Source organism: Procambarus clarkii, chromosome 46, assembly GCF_040958095.1.
Source record: "Procambarus clarkii isolate CNS0578487 chromosome 46, FALCON_Pclarkii_2.0, whole genome shotgun sequence".
NCBI lineage: Eukaryota > Metazoa > Arthropoda > Malacostraca > Decapoda > Cambaridae > Procambarus > Procambarus clarkii.
The window spans coordinates 8,034,975-8,048,646 of NC_091195.1; the positions used below are offsets into that span (position 1 = coordinate 8,034,975).

Sequence of the window (13,672 nt, forward strand, 5' to 3'; positions counted from 1 at the left end):
GCGCCCATAGCACCGCTCAACCAGGCCGACATGCGTTACACTAACAAAGCTATTCAACTATCACCAATTTTAACGTGAATTGCTTAATTTCATATTAGTATTTAAACAATGATTGACATATGAATATTATAAAATTTTCTGTTAAACAGACACTCGAAGTTTTTCCACGTCAGCAATGGTAACTTTTTCCCAGTTTAAATGTTTAAAGGTTGGGTACTGTTCTCACTGTCAGCAGCAACAGTTCGACAGTGAGGTATAGTGACGGTGTCTATGACAGGAAAATGTCAAGAAAGGTTGGCACAATCATTGAGTCTTATACCCTCAGATGTAACTAGTTCGGTCATCTTCAATTGTTATTTTTTTTAAATAAGACTTTCCTCTCCAGTCACTTAAAGAAAAGTTAAAGTAATATTAAACTTTGCATAGACAGTATTGATCATCATATGCAAATCTTTTGTTAAATTTTAAAAGCCTAAGTTATCTTGCAACGATTTTAAGTTTTTCTTAATTTATTTCTATCAACATTTTTGTATCATCGGAAACTAGGTAATGTTGCACTTGAGTGTTGTATCTACATGGTTTATATATACGGTAAACAAGACAGGTCTCAGGCCAGAGTCCTGAGGACCATTGACAACTATGGTAATGTTGCACTTGAGTGTTGTATCAACATGGTTTATATATACGGTAAACAAGACAGGTCTCAGGCCAGAGTCCTGAGGACCATTGACAACTATGGTAATGTTGCACTTGAGTGTTGTATCAACATGGTTTATATATACGGTAAACAAGACAGGTCTCAGGCCAGAGTCCTGAGGACCATTGGCAACTATGGTAATGTTGCACTTGAGTGTTGTATCAACATGGTTTATATATACGGTAAACAAGACAGGTCTCAGGCCAGAGTCCTGAGGACCATTGGCAACTATGGTAATGTTGCACTTGAGTGTTGTATCTGCATGGTTTATATATACGGTAAACAAGACAGCTCTCAGGCCAGAGTCCTGAGGACCATTGACAACGTTTACCACTCGGATTTGTCTTACTCTGTTTCTGTTGAAAAAGTCATATCATATACCACTAGCAAGTTAATACGTCCAAACAACAGGCCTCAGAGAATGAGTGAAAATAAAAGTGTTTAAATTGTTTAAACTAATATGTAGCTTTATTTCAGATAATGCATGTATTTAATTTAAGTACTTTAATAACTTGCAGTACTCTACTATAGAAAATATACAATAAGCTACTTAAAATTAAGAAAAAGTATACAATAGGTTACTTTTTGTATTACAGGGAACGGAGATAGGCTATGTACAGTATCAAAGGCGGTGTACATATGGTAGTCTCTTTACTAAAGAAATTGTACATATAAGTGTACAGACGAATATTTGCTGTATTAATCAACTTGAACAGTAAGCTGCTTACTGTATTAAAGTACTTGTAGAGGAAGGTACTTACTGTAATAAAGTAAGCGCACAGAAGGCTAGCAACTGTATTAGAGGAAATCTACGATAGGATACAGATAATATTAACGTTCATATACAGTAAGCTGCTTAATGCATTATAGTAAGTTACAGTAGGAAACTTATTGTATTTAGTTGTACATTAAGCAACTTACAATAAAAAAGGTGTATATATGCTTCTACTTGATCTTGAGGATAATAAGGTTAAGACATACTAAAAGTCAGACAACAATTCTTAATGCCTAAAATACTAAAAATGTTACAAAAGCAAAGATTTCTTAACAAATAAACAGCCAAAACTAATAATAGTAATCCAATATACAATTAAAAGAAAGTCAGATTGATAATAAATTGTAGAAAATGCTAATATATAAATTACATACCAAAAGTTACTCATGCAATGTGTATTCCAAAACTCATTCACACCACCAAAATACTAAAACTCATTCATACCACCAGGATATCAAAACTCATTCATACCTTCAGCATACAATAAAACCTCCATACCGTCAGCATGCGTGTGATAACTTCAAAACAAAAACAACATAAACAAATAAAACAAGGCCGCCCGTGGTAACAGTTCCAGCGAGGTACTCCTAGATGTGTCCTTGTACATTATTGGTCTCGTGAGGCAGGTCTCAACAACCAGCTCCTCGTAGATGTGTCCTTGTACATTATTGGTCTCGTGAGGCTGGTCTCAACAACCAGCTCCTCGTAGATGTGTCCTTGTACATTATTGATCTCGTGAGGCAGGTCTCAACAACCAGCTCCTCGTAGATGTGTCCTTGTACATTATTGGTCTCGTGAGGCTGGTCTCAACAACCAGCTCCTCGTAGATGTGTCCTTGTACATTATTGATCTCGTGAGGCTGGTCTCAACAACCAGCTCCTCGTAGATGTGTCCTTGTACAATATTGGTCTCGTGAGGCTGGTCTCAACAACCATCTCCTCGTAGATGTGTCCTTGTACATTATTGGTCTCGTGAGGCTGGTCTCAACAACCAGCTCCTCGTAGATGTGTCCTTGTACATTATTGGTCTCGTGAGGCAGGTCTCAACAACCAGCTCCTCGTAGATGTGTCCTTGTACATTATTGGTCTCGTGAGGCTGGTCTCAACAACCAGCTCCTCGTAGATGTGTCCTTGTACATTATTGGTCTCGTGAGGCAGGTCTCAACAACCAGCTCCTCGTAGATGTGTCCTTGTACATTATTGGTCTCGTGAGGCTGGTCTCAACAACCAGCTCCTCGTAGATGTGTCCTTGTACATTATTGGTCTCGTGAGGCTGGTCTCAACAACCAGCTCCTCGTAGATGTGTCCTTGTACATTATTGGTCTCGTGAGGCTGGTCTCAACAACCAGCTCCTCGTAGATGTGTCCTTGTACATTATTGGTCTCGTGAGGCTGGTCTCAACAACCAGCTCCTCGTAGATGTGTCCTTGTACATTATTGGTCTCGTGAGGCTGGTCTCAACAATCTACGATATATAAACATTATTAAAATTGTTAAGCGACGCAGCGAGCTCTTGGAGGTACTTCTTGTTCTCTTCACTGTCCTCACTGTCCTCACTGTCCTCACTGTCCTCACTGTCTTCACTGTCCTCGATCCTAAACCAAAGTTCATCACCAGTGACGCCCCTCTGATGAAGTCCTCGCAGGAGTCTCTCCCCACCCACACCTGTAGATGAGAGGGAACACTGAAGCCCACACCTGGCTACTCTCCACACCCACGCCTGCAAATGATATGGAACATTGAAGCCACCACCTGGCAACTCTCCACACCAACACCTGCAGATGAGAGGGAACACTGAAGCCCACACCTGGCAACTCTCCCCTCCCACACCTGTAGATGAGAGAGAACATTGAAGCCCACACCTGGCAACTCTCCACACCAACACCTGCAGATGAAAGGGAACACTGAAGCCCACACCTGGTTACTACTCACACCCATCTCTTAAGGAGGAGGAGGAGGAGGGTAGTGCTGCAGAGGAGGAGGAAGGTAGTGGAGCAGAGGAGGAGGAGGGTAGTGCTGCAGAGGAGGAGAGTAGTGGTGCAGAGGAGGAGGAAGGTAGTGACGGAGAGGAGGAGGGTAGCGGTGCAGAGAAGGAGGGTAGTGATGCAGAGGGGGAGGGTAGTGGTGCAAAGAAGGAGGGTAGTGATGCAGAGGAGGAGGGTAGTGGTGCAGAGGAGGAGGGTAGTGGTGCAGAGGAGGAGGGTAGTGATGCAGAGGAGGAGGGTAGTAGTGCAGAGGAGGAGGAGGGTAGTGGCGCAGATGAGGAAGGTAGTGATGCAGAGGAGGAGGTTAGTGGTGCAGAGGAGGAGGAGGGTAGTGGTGCAGAGGAGGAGGAGGGTAGTGGTGCAGAGGAGGAGGGTAGTGATGCAGAGGGGGAGGGTAGTGGTGCAGAGGAGGAGGGCAGTGATGCAGAGGAGGAGGGTAGTGACGCAGAGGAGGAGGGAAGTGATGCAGAGGAGGAGGGTAGTGGTGCAGAGGAGGAGGAGAGTAGTGGTGCAGAGGAGGATAAGGGTAGTTGTGCAGAGGAGGAGGAGGGTAGTTTTGCAGAGGAGGAGGAGGAGGGTAGTAGTGCAGAGGAGGAGGAGGAGGAGGAAAGTAATGCAGAGAAGTAGGGTAGTGGAGCAGAGGAGGAGGAGGGTAGTGGTGCAGAGGAGGAGGAGGGAAGTGATGCAGAGGAGGAGGAGGGTAGTGATGCAGAGGAGGAGGGAAGATGTGCAGAGGAGGAGGGATGTGGTGCAGAGAAGGAGGAGGGTAGTGCTGCAGAATAGGAGGGTAGTGGTGCAGAGGAGGAGAAAGAGGGTAGTGGTGCAGAGGAGGAGGAGGGAATTGATGCAGAGGAGGAGAGGGAGGGAAGTGGTGCAGAGGAGGAGGGTAGATGTGCAGAGGAGGAGGGTAGTGGTGCAGAGGAGGAGGAGGAGGGTAGTGCTGCAGAGGAGGAGGAGGGTAGTGATGCAGAGGAGGAGGGTAGTGGTGCAGAGGAGGAGAAGGAGGGAAGTGGTGCAGAGGAGGAGGGAAGTGATGCAGAGGAGGAGGGTAGTGGTGCAGAGGAGGAGGAGAGTAGTGGTAAAGAGGAAGATAAGGGTAGTTGTGCAGAGGAGGAGGAGGGTAGTGGAGCAGAGGAGGAGGAGGGTAGTGGTGCAGAGGAGGAGGAGGGAAGTGATGCAGAGGAGGAGGAGGGTAGTGATGCAGAGGAGGAGGGTAGTGATGCAGAGGAGGAGGGTAGTGGTGCAGAGGAGGAGGATGGTAGTGGTGCAGAGGAGGAGGATGGTAGTAGTGCAGAGGAGGAGGAGGGAAGTGATGCAGAGGAGGAGGGTAGTGTTGCAGAGGAGGAGGAGGGTAGTGGTGCAGAGGAGGAGAATGGTAGTAGTGCAGAGGAGGAGGATGGTAGTAGTGCAGAGGAGGAGGAGGGTAGTGATGCAGAGGGGGAGGGTAGTGTTGCATAGGAGGAGGGTAGTTTTGCAGAGGAGAAGGGTAGTGGTGCAGAGGAGGAGGAGAGTAGTGGTGCAGAGGAGGAGGGTAGTGACGCAGAGGAGGAGGGAAGTGATGCAGAGGAGGAGGGTAGTGGTGCAGAGGAGGAGGAGAGTAGTGGAGCAGAGGAGGATAAGGGTAGTTGTGCAAAGGAGGAGGAGGGTAGTTTTGCAGAGGAGGAGGAGGAGGGTAGTAGTGCAGAGGAGGAGGAGGAGGAGGAAAGTAATGCAGAGAAGTAGGGTAGTGGAGCAGAGGAGGAGGAGGAGGGTAGTGGTGCAGAGGAGGAGGAGGGAAGTGATGCAGAGGAGGAGGAGGGTAGTGATGCAGAGGAGGAGGGAAGATGTGCAGAGGAGGAGGGATGTGGTGCAGAGAAGGAGGAGGGTAGTGCTGCAGAATAGGAGGGTAGTGGTGCAGAGGAGGAGAAAGAGGGTAGTGGTGCAGAGGAGGAGGAGGGAATTGATGCAGAGGAGGAGAGGGAGGGAAGTGGTGCAGAGGAGGAGGGTAGATGTGCAGAGGAGGAGGGTAGTGCTGCAGAGGAGGAGGAGGGTAGTGATGCAGAGGAGGAGGAGGGTAGTGGTGCAGAGGAGGAGGGAAGTGATGCAGAGGAGAAGGGTAGTGGTGCAGAGGAGGAGGAGAGTAGTGGTGCAGAGGAGGAGGGTAGTGACGCAGAGGAGGAGGGAAGTGATGCAGAGGAGGAGGGTAGTGGTGCAGAGGAGGAGGAGAGTAGTGGAGCAGAGGAGGATAAGGGTAGTTGTGCAGAGGAGGAGGAGGGTAGTTTTGCAGAGGAGGAGGAGGAGGGTAGTAGTGCAGAGGAGGAGGAGGAGGAGGAGGAAAGTAATGCAGAGAAGTAGGGTAGTGGAGCAGAGGAGGAGGAGGAGGGTAGTGATGCAGAGGAGGAGGGAAGATGTGCAGAGGAGGAGGGATGTGGTGCAGAGAAGGAGGAGGGTAGTGCTGCAGAGGACGAGGAAGGTAGTGGAGCAGAGGAGGAGGAGGGTAGTGCTGCAGAGGAGGAGAGTAGTGGTGCAGAGGAGGAGGAAGGTAGTGACGGAGAGGAGGAGGGTAGCGGTGCAGAGAAGGAGGGTAGTGATGCAGAGGGGGAGGGTAGTGGTGCAAAGAAGGAGGGTAGTGGCGATGCAGAGGAGGAGGGTAGTGGTGCAGAGGAGGAGGGTAGTGGTGCAGAGGAGGAGGGTAGTGATGCAGAGGAGGAGGGTAGTAGTGCAGAGGAGGAGGAGGGTAGTGGCGCAGATGAGGAAGGTAGTGATGCAGAGGAGGAGGTTAGTGGTGCAGAGGAGGAGGGGGGTAGTGGTGCAGAGGAGGAGGAGGGTAGTGGTGCAGAGGAGGAGGGTAGTGATGCAGAGGGGGAGGGTAGTGGTGCAGAGGAGGAGGGCAGTGATGCAGAGGAGGAGGGTAGTGACGCAGAGGAGGAGGGAAGTGATGCAGAGGAGGAGGGTAGTGGTGCAGAGGAGGAGGAGAGTAGTGGTGCAGAGGAGGATAAGGGTAGTTGTGCAGAGGAGGAGGAGGGTAGTTTTGCAGAGGAGGAGGAGGAGGGTAGTAGTGCAGAGGAGGAGGAGGAGGAGGAAAGTAATGCAGAGAAGTAGGGTAGTGGAGCAGAGGAGGAGGAGGGTAGTGGTGCAGAGGAGGAGGAGGAGGGAAGTGATGCAGAGGAGGAGGAGGGTAGTGATGCAGAGGAGGAGGGAAGATGTGCAGAGGAGGAGGGATGTGGTGCAGAGAAGGAGGAGGGTAGTGCTGCAGAATAGGAGGGTAGTGGTGCAGAGGAGGAGAAAGAGGGTAGTGGTGCAGAGGAGGAGGAGGGTAGTGATGCAGAGGAGGAGGACGGTAGTGGTGCAGAGGAGGAGGAGGGTAGTGGTGCAGAGTAGGAGGAAGAGAATAGTGGTGCAGAGGAGGAGGAAGGTAGTGATGCAGAGGAGGAGGGTTGTGGTGCAGAGGAGGAGGGTAGTGGTACAGAGGATGAGGAGGGTTAGTGGTGCACAGGAGGAGGAGGGTAGTGGTGCAGAGGAGTAGGAGGAGGGTAGTTATGCAGAGGAGGAGGAGGGTAGTGGTGCAGAGGAGGAGGAGGGTAGTGGTGCAGAGGAGTAGGAGGAGGGTAGTTATGCAGAGGAGGAGGAGGGTAGTGGTGCAGAGGAGGAGGGTAGTGGTGCCGAGTAGGAGGAGGGTAATGGTGCATATGAGGAGGAGGGTAGTGGTGCAGAGGAGGAGGAGGGTAGTGTAGCAGAGGAAGAGGATGGTAGTGACGCAGAGGAGGAGGAGGGTAGTGGTGCAGAGAAAAAGGAGGGTAGTGGTGCAGAGGAGGAGGAGGGTAGTGTAGCAGAGGAAGAGGATGGTAGTGATGCAGAGAAGGAGGAGGGTAGTGGTGCAGAGGAGGAGGGTAGTGGTACAGAGAGAGTGGGTAGTGGTGCAGAGGAGGAGGAGGAGGGTAGTGGTGCAGAGGAGTAGAGGGTAGTGTCACCACTCTCCACTACTTCCCCTCACTACTCTACACCACTGTCACACATCACTCTCCACCACTGTCACACACCACTGTCCACCACTGCCACACACCACTCTCCACCACTGTCACACACCACTCTCCACCACTGTCACACACCACTCTCCACCACTGCCACACACCACTCTCCACCACTGTCACACACCACTCTCCACCACTGCCACACACCACTCTCCACCACTCTCCACCACTGTCACACACCACTCTCCACCACTGCCACTCACCACTCTCCACCACTGCCACACACCACTCTCCACCACTGTCACACACCACTCTCCACCACTGCCACACACCACTCTCCACCACTGTCACACACCACTCTCCACCACTGCCACACACCACTCTCCGCCACTGCCACACACCACTCTCCACCACTGTCACACACCACTCTCCACCACTGCCACACACCACTCTCCACCACTGTCACACACCACTCTCCACCACTGCCACACACCACTCTCCACCACTGCCACACACCACTCTCCACCACTGTCACACACCACTCTCCACCACTGTCACACACACCACTCTCCACCACTGTCACACACCACTCTCCACCACTGTCACACACCACTCTCCACCACTGCCACACACCACTCTCCACCACTGCCACACACCACTCTCCACCACTGTCACACACCACTCTCCACCACTGTCACACACCACTCTCCACCACTGCCACACACCACTCTCCACCACTGCCACTCACCACTCTCCACCACTGCCACACACCACTCTCCACCACTGTCACTCACCACTCTCCACCACTGCCACTCACCACTCTCCACCACTGCTACACACCACTCTCCACCACTGTCACACACCACTCTCCACCACTGCCACACACCACTCTCCACCACTGTCACACACCACTCTCCACCACTGTCACCACTGTCACACACCATTCTCCACCACTGTCACACACCACTCTCCACCACTGTCACCACTGTCACACACCACTCTCCACCACTGCCACACACCACTCTCCACCACTGTCACACACCACTCTCCACCACTGTCACTCACCACTCTCCACCACTGCCACACACCACTCTCCACCACTGCCACACACCACTCTCCCCCACTGTCACACACCACTCTCCACCACTGTCACACACCACTCTCCACCACTGTCACACACCACTTTCCACCACTGTCACACACCACTCTCCACCACTGTCACACACCACTCTCCACCACTGTCACACACCACTCTCCACCACTGCCACACACCACTCTCCACCACTGCCACACTCCACTCTCCACCACTGTCACGCACACCACTCTCCACCACTGTCACACACCACTCTCCACCACTCTCCACCACTGTCACACACCACTCTCCACCACTGTCACACACCACTCTCCACCACTGTCACACACACCACTCTCCACCACTGTCACACACCACTCTCCACCACTGTCACACTCCACTCTCCACCACTGTCACACACCATTCTCCACCACTGTCACACACCACTCTCCACCACTGTCACACACCACTCTCCACCACTGCCACACACCACTCTCCACCACTGCCACTCACCACTCTCCACCACTGCCACACACCACTCTCCACCACTGTCACACACCACTCTCCACCACTGTCACACACCACTCTCCACCACTGTCACACACCACTCTCCACCACTGCCACACACCACTCTCCACCACTGCCACACACCACTCTCCACCACTGTCACACACCACTCTCCACCACTACCACACACCACTCTCCACCACTGCCACACACCACTCTCCACCACTGCCACACACCACTCTCCACCACTGTCACACACCACTCTCACCACTGTCACACACCACTCTCCACCACTGCCACACACCACTCTCCACCACTGTCACACACCACTCTCACCACTGTCACACACCACTCTCCACCACTGCTACACACCACTCTCAATCACTGCCACACACCACTCTCCACCACTGCCACACACCACTCTCCACCACTGCCACACACCACTCTCCACCACTGCCACACACCACTCTCCACCACTGCTACACACCACTCTCCACCACTGCCACACACCACTCTCCACCACTGTCACACACCACTCTCCTCCACTGTCACACACCACTCTCCATCACTGCCACACACCACTCTCCACCACTGTCACACACCACTCTCCACCACTGCCACACACCACTCTCCACCACTGCCACACACCACTTTCCATCACTGTCACACACCACTCTCACCACTGCCACACACCACTTTCCATCACTGTCACACACCACTCTCACCACTGCCACACACCAATCTCCATCACTGCCACACACCACTCTCCACCACTGTCACATACCACTCTCCACCACTGCCACACACCACTCTCCACAACTGCCACGCACCACTCTCCTCCTTCCTTAGTCTTCCTCCTCCTTCCTTGTTTTTCCTCCTTCCATATTTTTCTTCCTCCTTCCGTAATCTTCCTACTCCTACCTTAAACTTCCTTCTCGTTCCTGCCTTCCTTATTTTTCCTAATCCTTCTATGTTCTTCAACCATCAATATCCACTAACAACAACCAACAGCCACCACCAACACCTTCTCCTCCTCGATCTTCTCATTCTTCCTCCTCGACCTTCTCCTCTTTCTTCCTTGACCTTCTCCTTCCTCCTCGACCTTCTCCTTCCTCCTCGACCTTCTCCTTCCCCCTCGACCTTCTCCTTCCTCCTCGACCTTCTCCTTCCTCCTCGACCTTCTCTTTCCTCCTCGACCTTCTCCTTCCTCCTCGACCTTCTCCTTCCTCCTCGACCTTCTCCTTCCTCCTCGACCTTCTCCTTCCTCCTCGACCTTCTCCTCTTTCTTCCTTGACCTTCTCCTTCCTCCTCGACCTTCTCCTTCCTCCTCGACTCTCTCCTTCCTCCTCGACCTTCTCCTCTTTCTTCCTCGACCATCTCCTTCCTCCTCGACCATCTCCTTCCTCCTCGACCTTCTCCTTCCTCCTCGACCTTCTCCTTCCTCCTCGACCATCTCCTTCCTCCTCGACCATCTCCTTCCTCCTCGACCTTCTCCTTCCTCCTCGACCTTCTCCCTCCTCCTCGACCTTCTCCTTCCTCCTCGACCTTCTCCTTCCTCTTCGACCTTCTCCTTCCTCCTCGACCTCCTCCTTCCTCCTCGACCTTCTCCTCTTTCTTCCTTGACCTTCTCCTTCCTCCTCGACCTTCTCCTTCCTCCTCGATCTCCTCCTACCTCCTCTTTCTCCTCCTTACTCCTCCTCCTTCCTCCTGGACCTCCTCCACTAACTACAACAACCAACCACCATTACTATCAGTGCTCAACTGCAGGCCATTCTGGCGTGTTTGGAGGAAGTACGTCATGACTGTGGGAACCGACCTGTGAGATTTATATTTATTTAATTTATATGAATTTATATTTACGTTAATTTATATACTTCGATAGCAATTTGTATAATGTTAAGTGGACTGTATTTCTGCAATAATCTCTTAATCTCACAAATCGATCCTCTACACATTAGGGGGGGTTATTAAATGAATATATATGCAGCCAATCAAACTACAGTAACTACATACATTGAAGAGGTTCCTTATCTTATAGTACAGCAGGTTAGTCCACCAGGTATAACTAGGGTGTAGACACCAAATTATCCTCTTTGAGGTAGCTTCCATATCACCCAGTAACTGGTGCACAAATCTTGCTTCCTCGTCTTGACCTGTCAAAAGTGCGCTAGCTGTGAAGCCAGAATCCTATATATGACAAGTATTTCAGAGAAAACTGTACATGGAACATTAAAGACCTGGCTTAATTACCTTTAGTTTGAGGCGATTTCGCGATCTAACCGGGTCACCCTATATCCTGACATTAATGGCCATAAATGAATGATAAACGGGTTTCGGATAGACACTTAACTTGAATTGTAGACATCGTGTTGGAGATGGTACCTTTGGTTTCCATAACACTACGTCCAAGTAAAATTAACAGGAGCCGAATTTGCTCCCGTGTGAGCCTCTGGTCTCAATATAAACAATAACTGTTTAACACTCCATACTATTGATGTTACTGGCCGACATTGTCCAGATAAGATAGGAGCCGAATTTGCTCCACACGTCTCGGAGGTGACACAACAATGGCTGCCCCTTCCCCACTCACGCCTGGCCTACTTTGTCCAGATTTCAGAAAGTGATAGAAGGGTCACATTTACTCTACTTTAATATTGATAATTAAGTTAATTTATATAAGATGTTTTTATGATGGTAAAGTCCAAAGACTAATGTATTTAAGAATAATTCCCACCATAATAGGTGGTGAATTATAATAGTATGTGGTGATGATATCCCGTTTTCTATAGACGGTAATTCCACTACAAGTTACGTTTTCTATGGGTAACTTGTTGGTAATACAGTTATTATCTGTATGATTATTAAATGGTGTCGGATTTTCCGACATAATTCCCCAGGGGCTGCTCACGGGTCGAAGTCCTCTTTAGAACAGACGAACACCGATACTCCTCCTTCGAATTATTAGATTAATTTGATGTTAGTAGTTAGTAATCACACATTTGTGCGTCTGTTCGTACAGGACGGATGTCCCGTACTAGAGTTGTAGGGGTTAGAAGTCTAATGCGATTTCATTTCCCTGTCAACTCTTGAAAGGCTAATATTCAAGCCTTATTACATATTATTTAACCCAGAAGACTGGATGTGATCAAGTACTACAGTCAAGTATGATTCAGGGACTGCAGTGAGATCAGTGACATCAGATATAACTTGAAGTTTCTTCAGGTAACTGGTCACTGATATATAAACACTGAGGCCCATGGAATACATCTTGATTAAATAATAAATGTATCAAATCAGTCATCAGATTTACTGGGGTTTAATTCAGTTAATTGATTCAGAGGATTGAATAGCTCATCATTAAAGTAAAGTATGGTTCTGAGACTGCAGTGGGTTCAGTGACATTGGTCGCAGTGACTTGTAGCTGTTTTAGGCTACTGTTCACTGATTTGCCACTGAGGCCTCATGAACTCATCTCCAGCTTTAAATGATGATACTAACATCAACCTCTGTTACTATAGTCAGCTGTAATCTCCTTAGTATAATGCTACTGGAGATATATAATCAGCTGACAAATTTAGATTTCTACTGGTATTGTTTATCTGCAGGCATAGGTCTCCTCAGGCTTGATACTGGGCCTGAGAGTAATTTACCTCCTGCAGAGTTTAACATGGTTATACCCTGATATTTAGTAGGGCTACCGATGAATCGATGACAATAGTCTGTCCCTACAAGGAGACCGAAGTCGGTGAGGTGATCAGACTTAATATTATCTGCCAATTTTATTCCTCTATTTCTCAGGAATTTGGCTGTTGCTCTCAGACCTTGAACTTGTAGGTCTACTGGTATTTTGTCCACCACAATGGCTTGTACTCGACAGACGTACCTGCCTAAACGTACTGATGGTTGTACCACCTGGTAGACTTGAGGTCCTGCATCTGTTACAAACCCTGAGATGTTGAATGACATCTGGGCAACAGGCCTTAATTGTAATTCATCTGCCAACTTTTTAGTGATATATGTTCTCTGGGATCCTTGGTCAAACAACCCACGGGTATGGACCTTGGCCCTCTTATTCAGGATGGTAATTTGGGCAGTAGGCAAAGTCGTATTACCTTTAGACTTTGCCGATTGGACACTCTTTGTTGGTTGCACCTTGCAGTACTGTACTGTGGTGGGAATGCTATCTTCCACCTTGGGGTTTGGAGACGTTGTTTTGGTGTCTCTGCACAATGCTGCATGGTGTTGACCTTTGTTACACCTATTACAGGTGTGTAATTGGGTATCACAGTCCTTGATGTTATGTTTCCTGAGGCACCTCGTGCAATGTTGCAAATCTTTGAGTCGCTCAACACGGGCGTCACTATCAGGAAAATTAGGGCAGTGGTACATTGAATGTTTCTCATTGCAGAACAAACATGTTCCATAGCTTCCTGTACCCTTTGGTGTCACGTTCTTGGGTGACACAGTAACTATAGGCTTGGAGGGTCCCACTGCATATACGCCCACACTGCCACTGTTCCACTTTGGTGTTGAATTATATTGTCTAGATTGATTTGGAGTACCTTTGGTACTCTGTGGTTTACTATTATTAGTTTCTGAGGGTTTACTTGGTGGTTTTAATTTGTCATGTGTTCGTAATTGATGAACTACTGACTTTAAACCTTCAGATATTTCATTCATAGATAAGA

At 49.3% G+C, this 13,672-nt stretch overlaps 1 protein-coding gene across 1 annotated transcript in view; it reads right to left on the minus strand.

Annotated features, from left to right (window-relative positions):
• Positions 1-1,143: 1,143 nt before the first annotated feature.
• The window catches only part of LOC138350632 (uncharacterized), a 199,898-nt gene continuing 187,369 nt past the window's right edge, over positions 1,144-13,672 (minus strand). The window contains exon 3 of the mRNA XM_069301679.1: positions 1,144-3,135. Coding sequence (XP_069157780.1) covers positions 2,936-3,135 — 200 coding nt within the window. The 3' untranslated portion in view covers positions 1,144-2,935. The remainder of the gene's footprint in view (positions 3,136-13,672) is intronic.